The 21,547-nt window shown below is 52.4% G+C and overlaps 1 protein-coding gene across 1 annotated transcript; it reads right to left on the bottom strand.

The window, feature by feature from the left end:
* Positions 1-5,220: 5,220 nt before the first annotated feature.
* CD34 (CD34 molecule) lies at positions 5,221-20,532 on the bottom strand. Its single transcript, XM_064733064.1, has 8 exons — positions 20,186-20,532; positions 13,863-13,997; positions 12,722-12,990; positions 12,318-12,401; positions 9,607-9,754; positions 9,094-9,140; positions 8,057-8,221; positions 5,221-6,723 (listed from the first exon to the last, which is right to left on the bottom strand). Exons 1-8 carry the CDS (start codon positions 20,232-20,234, stop codon positions 6,523-6,525), a joined length of 1,098 nt encoding a protein of 365 aa, XP_064589134.1. The 5' UTR covers positions 20,235-20,532; the 3' UTR covers positions 5,221-6,522.
* Positions 20,533-21,547: the final 1,015 nt, after the last annotated feature.

Here is a 21,547-nt window from a genome sequence, read left to right as displayed (position 1 = left end):
CTCTCTCCTCTCCTCTCTCTCCCCTCTCCTCTCCTCTCCTCTCCTCTCCTCTCCTTCCTCTCCTCTCCTCTCCTCTCCCTCCTCTCCTCTCCTCTCCGTTTAAATAAAAGATTTTTCAGTAATTCAGTGGAAAGGAGCGGAGGAGGCAGCGCTGCCCTGGCTCCGACCTCCACCTGACATTTCAACTCTTAAAGAGCAAGTTTGCCTTACCCAGGATTTGTTTATAAGCACGAGCAGGGCCAGCAGTTGTTAATTCCTCTCCCTGCCTGCTCCTTCCCAATCGCTTTTGTTAATCTCTTAAATTGTTTTAAAACAACAACAACAACAAAATAATGGCATTAGCGGTGCGGAATCCCCGTGAAATCGCCAACACAGCCCCACGTCCCCCTCTCAAATCTGAGCCTTCAAAACTGTTTTATCATTTGCTGGGAAATTATATTGTACCAGCACGAGGAGAGGAAAAGAGTTTTCTGAATGTATTTCCTTTAATAAGCTATTAAGACCTTGTACTGCTAATTAAACTATTAATTAGACGTCTTATCGTTGCTAAACACGTTAGCGTGTTGCCAAAGCAGCAATAAGCCTCTGGGGCAGGCAGGAGATAAGGAAAGAAGGAAGATGCAAACATAAAGATTAAAAAAATATTAAGAAAAAAAATCAAAAGAACCAGAAATAGCAAATAAATAACTAAGAGTCAGAAGGGTGATGTATTCTTAATTTATAGGAACAAAAAGTAAGTAACTTGAGAACCAATTTCCCATGTAGGAGCCCTTGGGGCACCTGTGTCTTACACAGGACAAAAATGGACAGGACTTTTCAGACCTTTGTTTTTCTGCAGTCAGAGCAGTGGAACCAGAAATGGAACCCATCTTCCCCAACATCAGAAGTTGCCATTAGAAAATTAACAGAAAAACCATTCAGAAATTGTGGGGTTTTCCTTCTCCAGGAGAAAAACACAAAGAATTTTCAATTGGAAGGCCTTAACTCCAAGGAATTTCTGCATCTGGCTCCACACTGACCCACAAACAGCACCCCTGGCTCACCTGTCTTTGTCTTTTTTAAGTTAAAAAGGGAGATGTCCAGCCTCCCAGCACTGGGGATGCTCTTTGCACGCTGTGAAGGTGTTTCCCCCTGCCCCTGGGGCTCCTTCAGGAATGAGGAGGGGTCAGGGATGGCTCTGCCCCCCAAGGTCCTGCTCCCACTCTGGGGCTCAGTCCTGGCTCCCCCTGGGTTTTGAACACATTAAAATGTTTTCAGACCCCAATTCCTCAGCGTTTGCCTCCGACAGTCGATCTCAAGGGATGGATAATCTCATTTACGTCTGTTACTACAAATCAAAACAGCAGCAAATTAAATGGATCTGAAGGCCGAGATTAAAGGCTGCAAACACATGGGAAGTGCCTGTGATGCAAAGAGCTGTAAATATAATTTGTTTTTTTTTTAAAGGGAGGGATGGAAAAGCCCTACACAGATGCTGTTCTTTTACCTGGAAAGCAACGACAGGATCATGGAGGAATTAAGGTGGAAAAGACCTCTAAGATCAAGTCCAACCTCTAAGATCAAGTGCAACCACTAATCCAGCACTGCCAGGCCCACCACCATGGTTGGAAAAGGAGGGAAAAAATCAAAATGAGCTTGATCATCACTCTTTTCCAGCTGTGGGAAATGCCTTTGTGGCCAGCTGAGGTTCAGGCTGGCTCAAAGCTGGGGCTCAGAGGGACTGAGCCCAGCACTGCTGGTTCCTGGCTGGGATTTCAGGGATTCTGATGCTTCTCCAGCTTCTTTTCCTGAGGTGGGACACAGGATGTCACCAGAGCCCTCCTGTGCCCCTGAATCCCTGGGTCAGACCAGAAATCCTGCGGGGATGGAGCAGCAAAACTGGGAGAGCTCCCACATTAAAAAAGGAACGCAGGATCTGACACTGAGCAAGCAGATGGGAAAGAAATTGATGTGAAATCCACGTTATAAATGCCACTGTGGATGTTCCCCTTTTGTGGAATTTGAGCCCCAAATCCCACTCTCGCCCTGATTTTTTAATATTCTCTAATCCTTCTGATGTTTACATTCTTGTAACAAACTTTCTCACACACTTTCTGTAAATAACTCCTTGTTTTGCATTCTTTTATGGAGGAGGAGAAATTTGATGGTTCGTCCAGCGTCATTGGAGAGGTGGCACTGCCACCCTCCAATCCAGGGTCACTTTTGGAAATCTATAAATGTTGGAGTCAGAAATGAAATCTAAATCTATAAATGTTGGAAATCTATAAATGTTAGAGTCACAAATTAAATCTAAATCTATAAACTAAGTCTATAAATGTTGGAGTCAGAAATGAAAAGTCCCCTTTTTTGCCTTGAGAACAGCAGTGTGTGCACGTTGTGTGTTTTGTGCCCTGTAGTGACATCCTGCTGTTCACATCATTCCTCTGTAATTCCGCAGTTTCTCTGATCCCGGGGCTGGATTGCGGCACCGCGGGCTCTGTGCTGGGGCAGGAGCTGGATTTTGGGAGCAGCAAAACAGGGAGAGCTCCCACAATAAATAAGAAATGCGGGATCTGCCAGGGCAGCATTCCCCGAGCTCCAGCTGCCCTCTAGAGTGATTTGTGGAAACAAACAAACTCCACAACTTCGGTGAAAGATGTAAAATGTGGGAATCTTCCCCTAAAATGACACACGTGCCTCTGGGAACTCCAGATCCACTTTTATCCCCCTCTCAAATCCATATGTGTGCAATTTCACAATAGGCTTATACACATTCATTCTACTGATTTTGTGTGACATTTGCCGCTAATTCTTTATCAGAAATAATTCCTGGGTCATTTTGACCCTGCTTTCTCTCTGTTTCAGAGTTCAAGGGCCCTCCCTTATTTTTGTCTTTCGGCTGAAGCAGTTTCTTAGAGCACAGGATTTTGCGAGAACAGGCTAAAAAGCAAGCTACAGACGTAAGGATGTACATTTCACCTCAATCTAAAGGGATTTGTTACTCTGGAAAATTCCCGCTCTGCCTCCGGAGCCCGCTCGGAGCGCTCTGGCCGGGCACAGCCAGCAGAGAGCAGCATTGGAGAACAAATGAGCAAAAATGAGCACAAATGTGCCCAAATGTGCCCAAATGTGCCTCCCGTGCGCCCCCAGCCCGGCGGGATGCTCGAGATTCCCACCCCACTCCGCTCCACAAAATGGGAAATCAGTGACAGCAAAAAAGGCTGGAAAAGGCTGGAAAGGCAGGGAAATGCTGGGAAAGGCAGGGTATTTCTATTTCTATTTCTATTTCTATTTCTATTTCTATTTCTATTTCTATTTCTATTTCTATTTCTATTTCTATTTCTATTGTATTTCTATTTCTATTATTTCTTTTATTTCTATTTCTATTATTTCTATTATTTCTATTATTTCTATTATTTCTATTATTTCTATTATTTCTATTATTTCTATTTCTATTTTTTTTTGTATTTGTATTTACAGTTAGCACCTTTATCCCTCCCAATTCTTCCCCGGAGGATGTTTTCATGTCAATTATTTTCCTCTGGAGGGTCCCTTTCAATATGAGGCTCCCCAAGGTAAAGATTGAGCTGAAGATTGTGTGGGAGCAGAGTGTGAGCTCATGACCCAAGCAGGAGCCCTTGCACCAGCCCTGAACCACATTTAGGGAAATCAGGCTGCTCTCGGGAGCTGAAATGGACCCAGACCCCCCAAAATGGCCCAAAAGCGCAGCTGTGAGTGAGGCTGCAGGGGATGGTGAGAGGGGGGGGCAAGGAAGGAATGCAAGGGGGCTGATAAGGAAGGAATAATAAGAAAAACCTTTTTGGCCGGGCCAGGGCTGTTTACACACAGGCAAAAAACTTCCTGAGCTGGAAGTGCAGCCTTTCCCAGCCTTTCCCAGCCTTTCCCTGCCTTTTTTTCCAGCCTTTTTTTCCAGCCTTTTCCGCTGGCTCAGCACCGGCCCCGCTCCCGGCATTTCCCCCAATCTGCCTTCGGAGGAACCTTTTGTTTTGCCAGAGCGCTTGACTGTAACTTTATTGTCCCTGCCTGGCTGCAGGACATTCCCTGAGCTGTGAAAAGCAGCGCACCTGACGTTTGATTCGATCTGCAGCTCCTCGTGCTATTTAGATAAACAATTACCAGGAGAAAACCACCGGCCCCAGCATATCAGCCTTTCCCTGGGAATGTAATTTGGTTTTCCTGCATCCAGCCGAGCTGCCTGAGGTCAGGCTGCCCCAAAACACGAGCAGAGCCTGGGGGTGTCCCCTGAGGGGTTCCTGCAGTGTTCATGCCAGGGAAGCAGCTTGGGGAGGGTCAGGAATCCCAGAGGGAATCAGGAATCAGGAGAGATCCCGTTCCCAAAGCTCCTGCCTTCAGTGCAGCTCCAGCATCTCCACAAGACAGGCCACCAAGGGCTTCCCTGTGTCCCTCTGCAAATTTTTGGGGCAGGAAATGTTGCTGGTTATTGCAGAGTGAGGGAGCCCTCACAGAATCCCAGCATCACTGAGGTTTGAAAATCCCTCCCGGGATCATCAATCCCCAGCCCAGAGCATTGAGTGTCACATCCAGGTGCCACCTCCAGGGATGGGGACCCCAAACCTCCCTGGTGCCACATCCAGGGATGGGGACCCCAAACCCCCCTGGTGCCACTCCGGGATGGACCCAACCTGTGCCCTCCAGGGATGGAGACCCAAACCCCGTGCACTCCGTGGACCAACCCCTGGTGCCACCTCCAGGGATGGGGACCCCAAACCCCCCTGGGCAGCCCCTGCCAAGGCCTGGCCACCCTTTTCACGTTGAAATTCCAGCTGCTGTCCAGCCTGCCCCTGCCTTGGCGCAGCCTCCCTGCTGCCAGGTCAAACCCCAGCCCTGCACATCACTCTGGAGCCTCTTTTATTTTCTCAGGAATTAACTGGGCGTTTTAAACATCAAAAAAAACCCCAGAAAACAAATCAAACAAAGGAGGTGTAGCAGCCTGCTGCACGTCACTCATCCTGCAGACGTTTTTTGGGAGAGGAATGTGCTCAGAGCAAGCCAGAGCCTTTAGTCATGGGCTTTCTGCTGGGAAAGAACCTCCGTGAGAGGCGTTGTCCTCCCACCCTGCTGGCAGCAGCCAGAGCCACACATCCCGCAGGGATCAGCACTGCTGCTGCTCCAAGGACACAACGGAGAAACCGGCTCTCAGTACTTAATTATTTTTCTTTTTCAACCGGGATTATTTACAATGAGATCTGGGAGAAGCAATTCACACCAAAGCAAACAGCCTGGAATATTTTAATTGTGTTTAAGTGACTCTTGCACCCACAAAAAAAAACCAGCCCCGGGTGGTCATGGATGCTGCTGTCATTGCTTTGAGCACTGTACCAGATAAAATACCACCAAAAATCCCTTTCCTCAGGTGTTCAGCACTGAGAGAAGGTTGGGATGAATTCCCTCGTGAGAGGGTAGATCAGCTCCAAGGGCCATTTTGGGGTGTGGAGGTCGCTGCTGGTGCTGGTGTTGAACACCACCCCTCCTGGGCTGGCACAATCAGGGCTTTGGCTCCCTAAAAGTGTGCTTGGGATGGGGAACAAACCTGCCCAGGGTCCCACTGAGGTGCCAGGAGCTCGGTGTGGGTCCAGCAGTGCTTCCTTTGGGAGTGGGATCAGCACAGAGAGGGGCCAGACCTGCTCCTGCTCCTGGTTTGGTATTTCCCACAGTGAGACCCTGTTGTGTCCATGTCCCAGCTTGGTGCAGACAGAGGAGCTCTGCCCTTTGCAGAGCTGGGTTTTGCCTCCCTCTCATCCCTCTGGGAGCCCTTTGGAACCTCTCCTGCCCCAATTCCTGCCCCAGGCACCCACAGAGCCTCCCCAGTGTTCTCCATCTCACCCAAGGGATGAATTGCTGGCTCTGCCTGTCACAGCCCCCAGCCCCCGGCTGGAGGAGGCTGGGGAAGGTTTTTCCCCTCTAAAAAACCTTTGGGACACAGTCCTGGTAGGGTTCAAAGAGAAAGAAGTTGACATTTCAGCCTTCAATTCCACGTGGAAAGTTTTGCACACAGCTTCAGCAGATTCTGCTGGGGTAGGAAATAGAGGAGCCCTAAAGACAGGAAGGGGTTAAATGCCTGAGGAAGAAGAGGAAGAAATCCTGCACTTAAACGTAAAGATGAGATTATAAACAACTCTGTTAACCAAAACTATCTGAAACCTGAGAGGCTTTTGTCGCTGCAATCCAAATTTAACTACTTTGGACAGCCTTAACATATTGCTACCAGAAACCTGGGCTGCCTGGAGCCAAACTCTGCCTCTGCCGGAGAGCTGGGGAGGCCAAAGGCCGCTGCCATTTGTCCTGGTGTTCTTCTGACAACAAAAGCAGAGAACAGCTGCACAAAACTGTCCTGTGTGGTCAGCGGGAGGAGGAGGAGGAGGAGAATGAGCCGCTCTCTGGCAGCTCTGGCTCTCCGTGTGCTTTGGGCTGATTTTGGAGTCCTTCACAGGGACGATGATGAGGATGCAGAAGGTTTGCGGTGCGCAGAGCTCTCCTGCGAGCCCCGGGCTGCGGGCGCGGTCACATCTCGGTGTCGGCGGGGCGGTGCTGCCGGCCCGAGTGCCCGTTCTGCGAGGCCGCGGGGCCCGTGCCCTTCTCCGGGCTGCCCCCGTTCACGTTGGGCGGGTTCGGCTTCTCCTGCAGCTCCGCCGGCTCCTGCGAGGGCGACATCAGCAAGGTGTTCCCCTGGCTGCCGTTCTCCGTGTCATAGGGGTCTTCAGCCTGGGGACACAAGGGACACGGTGAGGCTGGGCTGGGGCTGGGGCTGCCCACGGTGCCCAGGCAGGAGGGACAGACAGACACAGGGCAGGGCAGGAGGGACAGACAGACACAGGGCAGGGCACTACTGGTGACAAGGGGAGAAGAGGGAGAAGAGGGCCTGAGACAACGTGGAGCAAGAAAACCACCCAGGAACTGCAGATTTTGGAACTGCAGTTTTTGGAGCTGTGGTTTTTCCTGCAGCGCCTGCAAGAGAAGCTTTTTGCCAGGTTTTGCTGTTTTGTCCTAACCAGGTTTTGGAGCCACCCTTGCCTTGGGACAGAACCTCTGCTGGCCAAGGAAAAAAATCCCCATCGAATGGCAATTATGGAAGTATTCTCTTTTCCTTCCCTTCCCTTCCTTTGAAGGGCAGAGCTCGCTGCCAGGTGCGTGCAGCTCTGCAGGGCTGGGTGCTGCTGTTGCTGTGAGGAGCAGGTGCCTCTGGAGGAGCCAGGGCCTCAGGAGGATTCCCCAGATGTTGTGCAGCCCTGGAATTGGCAATTCCCAGCTGGAATCCCCCCAGCAGCACCCAGCACTCTCCTGGCTGGGCTCCACTCAGTCTCTTTCCCATGGGTGGGCTGGACACGCCTCACCTGGTGCTGGGCACTGCCAGGGGCTCCCATGGCACACAGTGGCACTGCTGCCAGCCCCAGGGACACCAGGCAGTGTCCCTGCCTCTGACACAGCATTTCCCAGCTCTGGGTAAATCCTTCCTGGCCAGGAGATGCCCCAATGGCCTCCCAGGACACAGCTGCTCACACTGGGCAGGGATGGGGAAGTCTTGGCCTGGGTTCACTTTACACAGGGTCACATCCCCAAAAATCACTGAAAGAGAGGAGGAGCTCTCAGGGCCAGCCTGCCTGGGGAGGGGAGAATGGAAATAGGAAATTTCTGCCTCTTTCTTTCTTGATATGTTTTATTACCATGGCTGCTGGGGAGAAGTTTCCTTTATTACAGCAAGGGTACAGACACGGGACTGACACAGGAATGGGAATTAAGGGACATCACTGTTAATGACAGACTCGTGAGGGTTCAGGGGCTCTGGAGGGGTCTTGCAGGATGAGCTCTGGCTGCTGAGCACAAAGAAGAGTTAGACCTGTTAGATATGAGGAAAGGGGCAGCGCTGCTGCTGCAGGAGCTGATTCTGGAGAGGACAGAGGTTCCCCCTCCCCTGTGCAACGCCCCTGCCCGGGCTGGGGGCACCCAGGGGGTGAGTGCAGAGCCCCGGGGGTCGCATCCCCCTGTGCTGCCCCCGGGCTCCTCTCTATCCGCGGCCGTGCCACCTGTAAGCACTGACCAGCCTCTGTCCCGCGGGGCTCCAGCTGCGCCGCCGCATCAGGAGACAGCCGGCCAGCCCCAGCAGCGCCAGCAGCAGCCCCGAGGTCACCAGCGCGATCAGCGTCCTCCGCGACGAGTCCCGGCGGCCCCTCGGGCCCTCCTTCTGCAGGGATGCTATTCCCAACTGCAAAAAACACAACAGCAAAGAGAGCCGCCAGTGGGACAAACAGGAAACCTTCGCATCTGCTGCACAGGCTTCAAACAATGCTGCTGTCACCTCCTTGGGGAGCTCTGCTGGCCCGGCCCTGCCCCAGCCCTGGCCGCCCTCACAGGCTCCTTCCAGCCTGGGGTCTCCTGGGGCACAGGGAATTTTGGAATTTTGGCCTCTGGAGCACACCTGGGGTTTGGAACACCTGGTAGATGTCTCTCTGAGTGCTGCTGCTCTTCTGTCCCAGCCCTCACAGGCTCCTTCCCATCCTGCAGTCTCCTGTGGCACAGGGAATTTTGGAATTTGGCCTCTGGAGCACACTCAGGGTTTGGAGCACCTGGTTGAGCTCTCTCAGCTCTGCTGTTCATACCCTGGAACACACCTGGGGCTCAGTGCCAGCCTCAGGGGAGGGCTGGGGGAGGAATTCATGAATGCCAGCCTGGACTTTGGAGAATCTGAGTGCCAACTGCATCCTGAGAGTTACTGCTGGGTCTGACCTCTGCTGGGAAAACATTTCAGCATTTACAGAGCCATGGCACGGCTTGTGCTGCTTCTCTTGCGCTGCATCCCTGGTGGTCGGCTCCAACCACAGGATCCCAGGCTGGTTTGGACCTTAAAAATCACCCAGTGCCAGCCCTGCCATGGCAGGGACACCTTCTACTGCCCCAGGGTGCTCCAACCCTGCCCAGCCTGGCCTTGGGCTCCTCAGGGATCCCTGCCCTCCTCAGGCACCCCCAGACCGGAGGCAGGTCCCAGTCTCAGCACGTCCCAGCCTCAGCTGAGCAGCCACAGCTGTCACCCCCCTGGCCAGGCACATTCTGCAGCCCAAATTTGCTTAAGGGGTTTACCTTTTCCCAGTGGGACTTCTGGAGCGTGTTCAGGAGTTTGTCAGGATCTGCAAGGTTCAAAACAGGAGAGCACATCCTACATATTATACACATTAAATATGTTCATCACACATATTACACACATTAAATGTGTTCATCACACCTTACACACATTTAATGCTCATCACATACCTTACACACATTAAATATGTTCATCCCACATGTTACACACATTAAATATGTTAATCACACACGTTACACACATTAAATATGTTCATCCCACACCTTACACATGCACATATTCTGGACATGAATCCCACTCTGCAGCTCAGGGCACCCCAAGGAGCCTGGCTGAGCACGGGGGATGCTCCTGAGGCAGTTCCACAGCCCCAGGGGTGCAGCAGGACCCCAGCAGAAGGAGCAGAATTGCAGGGAGGTTTCTCCTCCCAGGATCTTTCTCACAGCCCTGCCCCACCAGGAGCCCCTGTCCCGCTGCCCACACCATGATCTGAGCCAAGGAATGCCCTCACTGACCTTTCTCCCCTTTGAGGATGAGGAGCAAGCAGTCCCTGTCCAGGCTGGATGGGGTGAGTTTGATCTCACAGGGGGACTCCACGCTGTGGGTTCTGTTTTCACACACTGCTTGCCATAAATCTGACCCCTTCCTCTCCAAAAAGTGTTCCTGCCAAAATTTCAGAAAGAGCAGCCATTAGTCCAAGCAAACTGAGCAATTCTCTGCCTCGGCCATGCTGGTGGAGGTGTTGTGCTTTCCCATTTGGATTTTGGTGCCCTGCAAAGCTGAGCTGGGTATCAGACCCTCCCCTCCCACCCCAGCACTGCCCAACACCTTGGAGGTGGAGGTGCTCATTTCTCATGTCTTAACTTAATGAGAATAAATTAAATGCAGGTATTATTAGCAACTCCTGAAAATGGCATTTAAACAAAGCTAAATTTAGGCTCTGAATCGCATGGCAAGTCTCCCCAGTTTTTGGGCTGGAACAACTGAAGAGCTCTATTGTTTCAGAGTCCCAGGCAGGGGCTGGGAAAGGAGGGAAATAACAAAGAAGCATTGAGCCTTCCTGTTTAGGAAATGTCTTCAATGTTTTTGCTAGGTTGCTGATCAAAGGCTAGGTAAAAAACCACATTTCTCACATTTTAGAGCTGCACTGACTCTGGGAGGGGGGAGAGGAAGAGGAGTGAGGAGCTGCAGCCTTTGTGGGCTGGTTTCTGCATCAGACAGGATGAGATTTCTCCTTGGGGATATTTTCAGGCTCACAGACAGAGCCCAGCTTTGCCAAACCCTGCTCAGCCCCCCTGTGCCCACCCCAGAGCCAGAGACAGCTCCACTGAGCCCTCACACACATGAAATATGTTCATGCTGGGCTGGATCCCACCCTGGGGCTGTGGAAGGCAGAGCCCCCCTGTCCTGTCCTGCTCTGTTCCCTCCTCCTCTGCCCAGAGCCATCCCCAGGTCCCTCCATCCTCTGAAAGTGCAAAAATCCAGAAACTCCTCCACGGGAGAACAACAAACAAATCATTTTCAGCTGTTTCTATAGAGCTTGGCTCGGGGGGGGAGGAAGGCCAAGATGGAACAAGAGACCCAAGTGTGTATTTTCCTTTCTGTGCTGTGGAAAGAACTCATCGGAGTGTCAGAGTTTCCCTTTGCAATTAGCGGCTCCCGGTGCCAGCTGATTGCTCATTTGCCTCGGGAAAGGCCAGGGGGAGAGAGGGACACAGGTCCTGCCAGAACTGCTTTCCTCTGGCTCCAGGTCCTGCCAGCGAGACAGAAACTTTAAGGAATTTAGAGATTTTAGAGGAGCTAAAATTTTAGTTAGAGATAAGCGTTATTGGAGTTAATTAAAATAAATAGGTAGGCCTTGATGAAGTTAAGAGTTAGTGGTTAACTAATAATTGATAGCTTGTCAGCACAATGTTTGGTTAGCTGGGTTTATAATGAAGAATATAGAAAGTGATAAATAGCTTTTGGGAGACAATTGTTTTTAGGAACATAAGACAATTGTTGGACTCCTCTGTTGTGAAACCAATTGAAGATGGGGAATGGCAGTTCTACCAATGGGTTCATTCGTTATATAAAGGCCAGAACGAGGAAGATTTCATTTACTTCCTCATTTTGGGACCCCTCCCCATGCAAGGGACCACTGACCCATTTCAAGGAACAAACTACTTATGCTTAATAGCTTTTGAACTAATTACCATAGGAAGTGGGGAATGGGATGTACCAAAGTTATGAATATGCATTTGTGTTTTGGGTATTCAATACTTGTAGAGATAAAAGGACTCTGTAATCATCAGTAAATTGCAGTGTGTATTTGGGAGCTACCCCACAATAAACACCCACCTTCTAACTCTAAACTGTCAGAGAGTTTTTGTCCATCACATTTGGATATCGGTAATAGATCAATATCCATGTTTTTTAATAAATCTCCAGGAGCTGCCTGGTCCCACCTGGGGCTGGGGTGGGCTCTGCTGAGGGGACAGCCCTGCTATGGAGGGGCTGGACGGCCTGCAGCAAAGTTGACTTAATAAAATAAATAACAATTGATGATTTTCCAGTGTATCCATAGCAAGGAAGAAGACGAGGCCGTCAGCATGGGAACAGATCAGAAAAGACACGAAAGACATGAAAAGTTTTGTAAGCTGACTACGTGCATAAGTAGATGTGTACATGTGCTTCATTAAATTTCTGTAAAACTTTTGCCAATTGCATTGATGTTGATTTCTTTGCACCAGTGAATATCCAGCTGGAGAGGTGTTTTCCCCCCACCCCAGTGGGTGATTTAAACCTCCCTCCTCCAGCTTAAACCCCCCTGTTCTGTCACAAATTCCCCATTTTTGGTGCTCAAGGCCAAGGATGGTCACAGAGAGCCCGGATCCCCTCGGGAGCTGTTGGTGACACCGAGCAGCTCCTTGCAATGCCCTGTTTTCTTTCCTAGGGCACTTGGCAAGACAAAAAAAGGCACTTTTGTTTCCAGCAGGGAAGAGGAAGGAGAAGAACAAAGGCAGCTTCCTGTCGGACACGGTGGGAGACGCTTTAGAAGCCGAGCTGAGCCCAGAGCTCAAAGGGAAAAGGAGAATTTGTGCAGCTGGGAGGGCGCGTTTCCCCTGGAACCCTTTGGGGCTGAGACCATCCCCTCCTGCACCAGCCCAGGGTGACTGCTGGAGCCCCCCACCCCAAAGAGCCCCCGGGAGGGTCTGGGTGACCCCAGGGCTGCAGGGACACTCACGCAGGTGCTGGACTCGTTGAGCTGCAGGCAGATGGCCCCGGTGGTGTCACCCTCGTCCCTGGCACTGTGGCAGCTGATGGCAGCCTGGAGGGAGAGCACAGGGGTGTCAGGGCCCTGCTGGGGTGCCAGGGCCCTGCTGGGGTGTCAGACCCATGCTGGGGCATCAATGCCATGCTGGGGTGCCAGGGCCCTGCTGGGGCATCAATGCCATGCTGTGGTGCCAGGGCCATGCTGGGGTGTCTGTCAGGGCCCTGCTGGGGCATCAATGCCATGCTGTGGTGCCAGGGCCCTGCTGGGGTGCCAGGGCCCTGCTGGGGGACTGTCTGTCAGGGCCCTGCTGGGGTGCCAGGGCCATGCTGGGGTGCCCGCCCCAGCCCAGCCTCCCCAGGTACCCCCATCCTCACCTTGGGGCTGGTGCTGCCCGTGGGCAGGGCCGTGGTGGCACCAGTGACATCGGGGTGCTCCGAGGTGCCCGCAGGGCTGGGGGTGCCCGAGGTCTCTGCCCTGTCCCCAGGCTGGGTCGGGGGGCTCTGGCTCGTGGGGACCCCCGGGCTGCCCTGGGGGCCCAGGGAGGAGCCTGGCAGGGATGTGGGTGCCAGGCTGGGCTGGGGGCTGCTGTTCAGCTGCCCAAAGAGCTCTGAGGATGCCGTGGTGGCCCCGGAGGTGGCGGTGGCTGCAGATTGGAGGGAATGCAGAGAGAAGGGCTCAGGAGGAACCCTGTGAGCTCAGTGTGTGACAGATACTGATCTGTCACAGGCAGCACCAGGAGCCTTTGGCTCTCCATGGAATGCTCATTAGCCCTGGTTCTGCTAATTCTGCCTAATTCTGCCGAATTACACACACCCACAGCTGGGGGACAGTGCCTCATTTCTGGGTGACATCGGCCTCCCCCCAGCATCACCCCCAGCTCCTCCCTGGCCCCGAGGCTGCCAGAGGAGGCTCTGATCCCAAACAGCACCAGGGAAAGGCTCCCTGCATCCTCCCATCCCTCCTGGGCCCTCCAGAGCCTGAGCTGGGGCTCCCATCATGGAACCCCACACTGGTTTGGGCTGGAGGGACCTCAAAGCCCACCCAGTGTCCCCCCAGCCATGGCAGGGACACCTCCACTGTCCCAGGTGCTCCCAGCCCCATCCAGCCGGGCCTGGGGCATTCCAGGGATCCAGGGGCAGCCACAACTGCTCTGGGAGTTCCATCCCAGCCCCTGCCCGCCCTCCCAGGGAACAATTCCTGCCCAAAATCTGATTTAAACCTCCCCCCTCCAGCTTAAAGCCATTCCCCCTCATCCTCTCCTCCCAAAGGGACTCCTGCAGGTGGCTCCCCCAACATGTGTGGAGAGACAAACATCCCTGAGCTCTTTGTTCTGACCAGGATGGGGCTGAGCTGCCTGGGCTGGGTGTCCCCAGCAGGGATTTCTTGGTTTAGTCTTTTGAATTAAACCTTGTGACCACACTCGGGCTCTTTTGTTGAGAGCCCAAACCGTGCCTTAACCAGCACCCAACAAATGTGATTCTGACCGCAGAGGCTCCCAGGAATGACAGAGGTTACCAGAGGCTGGCCTGGCGCTGCTGCTGTCCCCCGTGGCCGTGCTGGCGGCGGTGGCAGCGCTGTCCCCCGCTGTCCCTCGGCTGCTGTCCCCTCCTGTGGGGCTGGGGGTGGCCGTGGGGCTCCCGGCAGCGCAGCCTGGGGGGAGAGGAGCTCTCAGGAGCAGGAAGGGCTCGGCTGCCCTCCCAAAGTCGCTTCTTCTTGCCCCAAGAAAAACCCTTGGGACGCGTCTTGGAGAGTGTGAAAAATGCGTGTATTTTATGGTTGGCTTTTGGCAAATGTTAAAATGAATATTATATGTGTTGTGTTAGAAAGTTGTGTTAATTCTGTGTTAATTAACACAGAATTAGTTAATTAAATTAGTGTTAATGCTGTGTTAGTTCTCTTAAGTAGTGTGTTAAATATAGTTTTAGGTTATAAAAATTGTTAAAATAGAAACGATGCTATGTAAGATACTTTTTTTAAAAGAAAGGACTCGCAGTGAGATAGTAGCCACAGGACACCTGAATCTTTCAGAGAAAGGGAATTTATTGCTCCATTATCAGAAGAAACGAATTTCTTCCTGCCTTGAAGGTAGGATTCGGAGGAAGAGCTGACACTGCCCAGACAGAATCCTGTGTTTGAATGGAATTTATGCATCATGTATGAAGTGTATGAATATGCAACAGGCTGTTGCTTTTAAGGGTTAATTCTGTGTTAATGGGTGTCCTTTTTCGGGCTCGTGCTGCCCAGAAAAGGTACCTGGACATCCGTAACTCTTTGTCTTTATTGTCTCATATTGTCCCAATTCAAATTGTCCAAATTATTATTCCTCTAACTGTATTACTATTTTTATAACGATTTTATTACTATCAAACTTTAAAAATTTTAAAAACAAGCGATTGGCGTTTTTGGCAGAGAGGCTCAGGGGTGAAACTTTTCATTCATGAGCAGCAGGGTCTGGTGCAGCCCCGAGGGGCTCCAGGGCTCTCAGAGGAGGAGGAGGAGGAGTTCAGGCTCTCCCCTCAGCCCAGCCCAGCCCCAGCTCGCTGCTGGATGCACAAAGCTCTGCACAAAGCTCTGGATTTCAGAGCAGTTTGGGTTTGTAATCCTGGGAGGGAGGGGAGAATCAAGCCTTGGAAGGGATCACTGGTGTGCCTCAGGATAGATAAGTTGGATTTACAGTTGCAGGCACAATCTCAAAGTAAATAGAAACATTCCCACTGGCTTGGGATCAGCCCTGACTCATGAGCGAAAACATCTTTGGAGGTAAAGCAGAATGTTTGGAGGGTGGCTTGCTGTTCTAACCTAAAGTTTATATATTGCTTCCTGCTGCCTTACAGAGATGACACTTCCAGCTTTTCCTTCTGCAATGAGCTGTGTGAGTCAATGAAAATGCATTTCTCCCCATTCCTCAGCTTCTCTCCCTAGGATCTATTCCCACTTTAGCAAACAGCTCCAGTCTCTACCCCAGGGCTCCTGGTGTTTAAGATTCTTATCCAGGCACTAAAGAGAAAATCATACAGAATGTGTTGTTTCATTTGCAGCTGTGCCCAGGGGAGCCCCAGCTCCAAGAAAAGTTACTTCATCCTCCCAAACCACCCTGAGAGATGGAGCAGCTCTGGCAGGTCCTGGGCAGGATCTGCTGCCAGGGAACAGCTCTGGGAGCTGGGAGCTGGGCATGGGCCTGGCAGAGCCTGGAGGGCTTGGGAAGAGCAAAGCCTGAGGGCTCTGGGGTTGGTTTTGGGAAGGGCAAAGCCTGAGGGCTCTGGGGCTGGTTTTGGCTGTGGGTGGCAGAGGCAGAGCTGCTGGTCCTGCTGGGGGAGGCTGGGGAAATGTGGGGCCCAGAGTGATCCTGTGGGGCTGCCCACACTGCTGCTGCCCACATTGCTGCTGCCCACCCTGATCTATCCCATTCTATCCATCCTGTCCATCCCATTCTATTCATCCTATCCTATCCATCCCATCCATTGTGATCCATCCCATCCATCCTGATCCATCCTATCCATCCCATCCTGATTCATCCCATTCTGATCCATTTATCCATCCTATCCTATCCATCCTATCCACCCCATCCTGACCCATCCCATTCATCCCATCCTGATCCATCCTGATCAATCCCATCCCATCCCTCCCACCCCTCCTGGGCTGCAGCTGCTCGGGGGGGCCCTGCTGAGGCTCAGTGCAGGTGTCTGGAGCTGCACTTTGGGTTCTGGCACAGCTTTAGCTCGGGGGGAGAAGTTCCTCCTTCTCCAAGGCAGCTCAGTTCCAGCTGCTGAAGTCACTGAGTTTTCCTGCTGACTTTTAGCAAATGAAAAGCAGGAGGCAGGACTGGTGCCCAGAGCAAGGAGCAGCCCGGAGGCAGAGCCAGGCTTTGGGCAGGGCCAGGCTTTGGGCAGGGCCAGGCTTTGGGCAGAGCCAGGCTTTGGGCAGGGCCAGGCTTTGGGCAGGGCCAGGCTTTGGGCAGAGCCAGGCTTTAGGCTCAGCTCTGTTAGGCACAACTTGAATTCTCACATCCCCAGAACAATGCAGCTCTGCCGTGACCTCCCCGAGTGCCAGAGCCACCCAAGCACCTCTGGACTCCTCCAGATGTTTGCAGAGCACCCCAGGTACTCCTCATCAAAGCCCTTTCAGCACTGAATATTGGACTGGAGGCCTGGCTGCTGCTCAGTGTAGTTTGGGAGAGGAGCTGTCACTTTGGATTTCTTTTTCTTGCCTTTCTTGGAGCATGTGCAGGAGCTTTTGCACAAAACATGGATCAGGGGTTTTTATGAAATCTTTGGGCTCATGAGATAAATAATGATGCAGATGTGGGCTGGATAATCCACGTGCTCAGCTGAAGAGGGTTATTTATTGCAGCATGCATTTTTAATGGCTTTATTAAACTTTGTCAGTTTGTTAGGATTGAGGGTTTAGAGTTTAAGCCAAGCTATTTATTAACCTGGGAGAAATCTTCACCTGGCAATGCAAGCACGTGCAGGAGCAAAACCATGCAGAGATGGGAGAGAAAATTGCACTTCCCAGCACCCATTGTGTTCACCCACCCAGGGTTTAAAAAGTAAATGATTTTTTAAAGATATTTTAATAATGGAGCTCAGGAAGGATCTTGGATTGAATAAAGAAAAGGCAACAATATAAATGTTAAACTTGCTCCAAGACTCATCCCTGAGCACTCAGCCAGGGCCACAGAAAGCTCTGCAGTGGCAAAGGTTCAGGAAAGAGGAGGGAAGTTTCCATCACTGCATCCCAGTCCTGACCTACAGGAACAGGACTGAGGGAGCTGAATCCCACTGGGAACCTCTGGGCAGGACCTGAGATCTGCTCCTGCCTCAGATCCCCTGGTTCACCTCTGGCAGAGCCTCTGCTCAGCCTTGGGCTCCTTGGGCACCTGGGCAGCTCCTCAGCTCTGCCTTTAACAGAGATTATTGCCAGAAACTGAGTTTGTTCCCCAGCTCTGGGATGGGATGCCCTGGGCTGGCACAAGGGCACTGCTGGTCCAGGGCTGCAGGGGAGGGTGAGGAACCATGGGATGAAGAACAGGAGGGTAAATGGACTGTGGGATGCAGGAGAGGAGCTCTGGGATGCAGGAGAGGAGCTCTGGGGATGCAGGAGAGGAGGGTAAATGGACTGTGGGATGCAGGAGAGGAGCTCTGGAGCTGTGGGATGCAGGAGAGGAGGGTATGGAGATGTGGGATGCAGGAGAGGAGCTCTGGGATGCAGGAGAGGAGGGTGAAGGGAGCTGTAGGATGCAGAAGAGGAGTTCTGGAGCTGTGGGATGCAGGAGAGGACGGTAAATGGACTGTGGGATGCAGGATGGGAGCTCTGGGATGCAGGAGAGGAGGGTGAATGGAGCTCTGGGATGCAGGAGAGGACGGTGAATGGAGCTGTGGGATGCAGAAGAGGAGCTCTGGAGCTGTGGGATGCAGGAGAGGACGGTAAATGAACTGTGGGATGCAGGATGGGAGCTCTGGGATGCAGGAGAGGAGGGTGAATGGAGCTGTGGGATGCAAGAAGGGATCTCTGGGCCGGGATGCAGAGCCCTGGGGCCGCAGCCAGCCCCGGCTCCCCCCCAGCAGCCCCTCCAAGCCCTCCAGCCGGCATTACTCATGCCTCTGCAGCTCCCAGCCATGTGGCAGGAATTCAAGCGGGTGGAGCCCTCTTCCCTCTGGAAATATCTGATAAAAACGCCTCCCCTCCCCCTTTTCCTTGGCCCAGACAGGATGTGGGTGTGGGGCCGGGGCCGGGGGCCGGGGGAGCCCCCCGAGCACAGCCCAGCTGCTGTTCCAGCCTTGCCTTGGGGCCGGGGCCTCTGGGGCAGCCCAGCACCTTCCCGGGGCTGGGATTTCTCCTGGCTGGAGCAGCAGCCTCCAAAGGATGTTAAACTCGAGCAGCTGGAAGCTTTAAAGTCTCTTTTTCCTTTCCTGATGTTCAGGACTTTCGTAAGTGTTGCAGAAGGAGTGGAGGAAGGAAAGGACGTGTGAAAATGGCAAGAAAAGAGATTTTTCTAAAAGTCAGGGTTGGCAGAGAGGAATGAAAAACATATAAAGAAGAAAGATGAAAGGTTAAGTGAAAGAGTAAAGTGTTTTCATTAGGTACAAATACAAGCCAGCCTCCCAGTTCCATGCTCACTGTGAGACAAGCACAGGACAGCTCTCCATGTGCTTCATCCATCCCCAGCTTTCCAACACAGGCTGCTCACAGCATCCTCCCAGGGGCTTGGGAGGGGCTGGGAACTGCAGAGCACTCTGCAGAGCAGGGGTGGCTGCAAACCCTTCCTTGGAAATGGGGAGGAACCCCAAGGAACCAGGCAGAGGGAGCAGCTCCAGGGATTTGGGCTTTCCCAGGGGATTTTCTCCATGGCGTTGGACCAGGCTCTGCATCCCCGAGCCCAAACTGCATCTTCCTCTCAGCACAGCCCCACACCACACCTGCAGGCTCCTGCCCCTGTCCCAGTGTGGGTTTTCCCTGTAAAACCCGTTCCTTTAGCTGGAGGAGCCCTGGCAGCTGCTCCACCCTCAGCAGCGCTGCCAGGAGCAGCCCCAGCCCAAAGCAGAGCTGGGATTTCCAGGGCAGCTGCTCAAATGGAGCCTTGGATGGATCCTCTGGGACTCCCCAGGGGCTGAGGAACCAGCAGAGCCCCAGGGAGGATTTTCCCAGCAGTTACACCGAGGAGAAGCCAAACCCCTCCACCTTGCAGGCAGGAATATCCTGCAGGAATGAAGGGCAGGCACATTTTGCACAAAGCATTGAAGCCTCTGCTGCCCACAAGCTTTATCCTTCCAAAATCTGAGCTTTTTATCCCTTTTCCATCACTTTTGTTTTGTACTCAGGGTTTGGAGCTGGAGGTTTGAAGCTCAAGCTTTGCCTCACACCTTTGTCTCACACCCTCGCTTGGCTCAGCCCAACCACACAGCCCTGAATGCCATTTTTCTCACACAAAATTGGGTTTTTTATTCAATTCCTTTCAAATTAACACAGACTGGAGGGTCAGCCAGCGGCTCAGGTGAGCAATTTACCTGGGCAGCCAGGGGAGCATGAAAGGAGCTCTGTGAAACAGGAGAACAAAACCCAGTGAATTCCTGCAATAGATCTCCTCGCTCCCATTCGTGTGAGTAAGAGAAAAATCACATTTGAGGAGACACCCGCAGGCTCCTGGCTCCTGTCCCAGCACACCAGGCAACACACAGAGCGCTGCTTCACTTTTTTAGTCCTTTTTTATTACCTCATGGCTGTTGGGTTTGGGACAAAAATGATAATATTTCCCTAAAACACAACCCTTTAAAAAGCAGCACCTAGAGAAAATCTCGGCGCTGCTATTCATCGCTTCGCACGATGAATATTTGAAGAGCTGCAATAGGAGATTTTAATATTTATGGAGGCTCATTTGATTTTCAGCAAATGTTTAGTTCCAACCACAAAAACAAAAGCGTGGCTCATTTACACCAGAGCAGGCTGAGAGACAGCTTGAACTGTGGCTGCACTCTGCCTGTGTGCAGGGACATCTCCTCGTGTTACCCAGGAGTTTGTGGGGGGCTTTATCCCCATTCCTGTCCCTTTCTGTGGTTTTGGGGTGGAAATTAACCCCAAACTCGTGGAGAAGCATCTTCCCCCAAGCTGCTGCTCCCAGGAATTTGTTGGGTAGTTTTATCCCCATCCCAAACTCCTGGAGAAGCATCTTCCCCCCGTCTGCTGCTCCCAGGAGTTTGTTGGGCAGTTCTATCCCCGTTCCCGTCCCTTTCTGAGGTTTTGGGGTGGAACTGAACCCCAAACTCCTGGAGGAGCATCTTGAGGAGCTGCCCCACGCCCTGTCCCTGCTGCCACCCGGCCTTGGGGCCATCAGTACTCACCAGCCAGCTCCAGCAGGCAGAAGATGCAGAGGAGCTGCCCCCACTCCATGGCTGTGGGATTCCCAAAGCCTTTCCCCGCTCCGGGGCAGCTCCTGGGCTGCTCAGTCCCGCAGCAGCTCTGAGCTCATGCGGCTTGGTTGGAGTTCAAGCCTTTGAGATCACTCGAAGCTGCTGGGGTGGGTTTCTCTTCAGGGGTTGTGCTTGTGCTCCGGGACGGCGAGGTGGAGTTTCTGGGCTTTGATTTCCCAGTTTTTATACAGTTCGTGGCAACCTCGCTATCACTTAGGTAATTTTCTCCTCCCCGCTTTCCTGCCAGCAGCTTCAAAACAAACAAAAGATCAGCCCTCTCCCCAGCAAAGGATCCCAAAGGCTGCCTGGGATTAACTCTTTCCTGAGGGCTGCTGCTTTCCTGTCCAAGGAGGGCAGGGACACAGCCTGGTGCAGCTGGAGGCAGGGACTGCAGCCCAAAGTGCAGCTGAGCTCCTTCAGAGCAGAGCAAGCACAGCCCGAGGAGAGCAGGGATGTGGAGAAAGCCAGGTCCAGCCCAGAGAGCCCCAAGTGTGGTCCTGGCACCGTGGGAAACAGGGGAATGCTGGAAATGGGCTTCAGAATCAGAGATTTTCCCAGCAAATTAGGCAGGGAACTGAAGGATGTGAAATCATCGCTGAGCTGAGCAGAAGTGACTCCATTAGCTCCACTAAATCAACTCCAGTCAAACAGGGAGCACGAAGCAGATGGGTTAGAGAAGGTCTGGGGCAAGGAAAAAACCAAAAGGAAGAAGTTTTGGCATGGAAGCAGGAGCAGGATGGGAAAGCAGGAACTCTGGCAAAACTCTTTGGATTGAACCTGAAGCAGGAGCAGGGTGGGAGAGCAGGAACCTCCCCGAGCTCGCTGGGGATGCTTTGTGGGAGCCCTGGGAGCAGCACAGAGCCCTGGCTGCAGTTTTATTTCCCAAATGGGAAACTTGGCTCTGGTTCTGCACTGCAGGCACACGTGGGAAGCTCAGGCAGGGCAGGATGAGGGATGCTCTGTGTCCTCACATGGGAATGTCCATCCCTGGAATGTTCCAGGCCAGATGGGATTTGGATGGGATTTGCCCCTATCTGTGATAGAGGAAGGTGGAATGAGAGGATCCTTAATCACCCTTCCAACCCAAACCAGCCTGGGAGTCAAATTATGGCCTTTAGGTATAAAAAAAATAAGAGATGAACACTTGGGAAACTCAGCTCCAGTTGGGTATTAATTCCATCTTTTCTTTTATAGCTGGATGATGAGGTGACTAAAGGAGTCGCTGGGAACAGGAAATTGAAAAATGAGGTGGACAGGAAAGAAAGCTGTGGAAAGAAGGATGAGGAAGCTCTT

Source organism: Zonotrichia leucophrys, chromosome 26 (assembly GCF_028769735.1).
Source record: "Zonotrichia leucophrys gambelii isolate GWCS_2022_RI chromosome 26, RI_Zleu_2.0, whole genome shotgun sequence".
NCBI lineage: Eukaryota > Metazoa > Chordata > Aves > Passeriformes > Passerellidae > Zonotrichia > Zonotrichia leucophrys.
The sequence above is the reverse complement of the archived record's forward strand: the minus strand, read 5'-3'. Positions and strand labels throughout refer to the sequence as shown.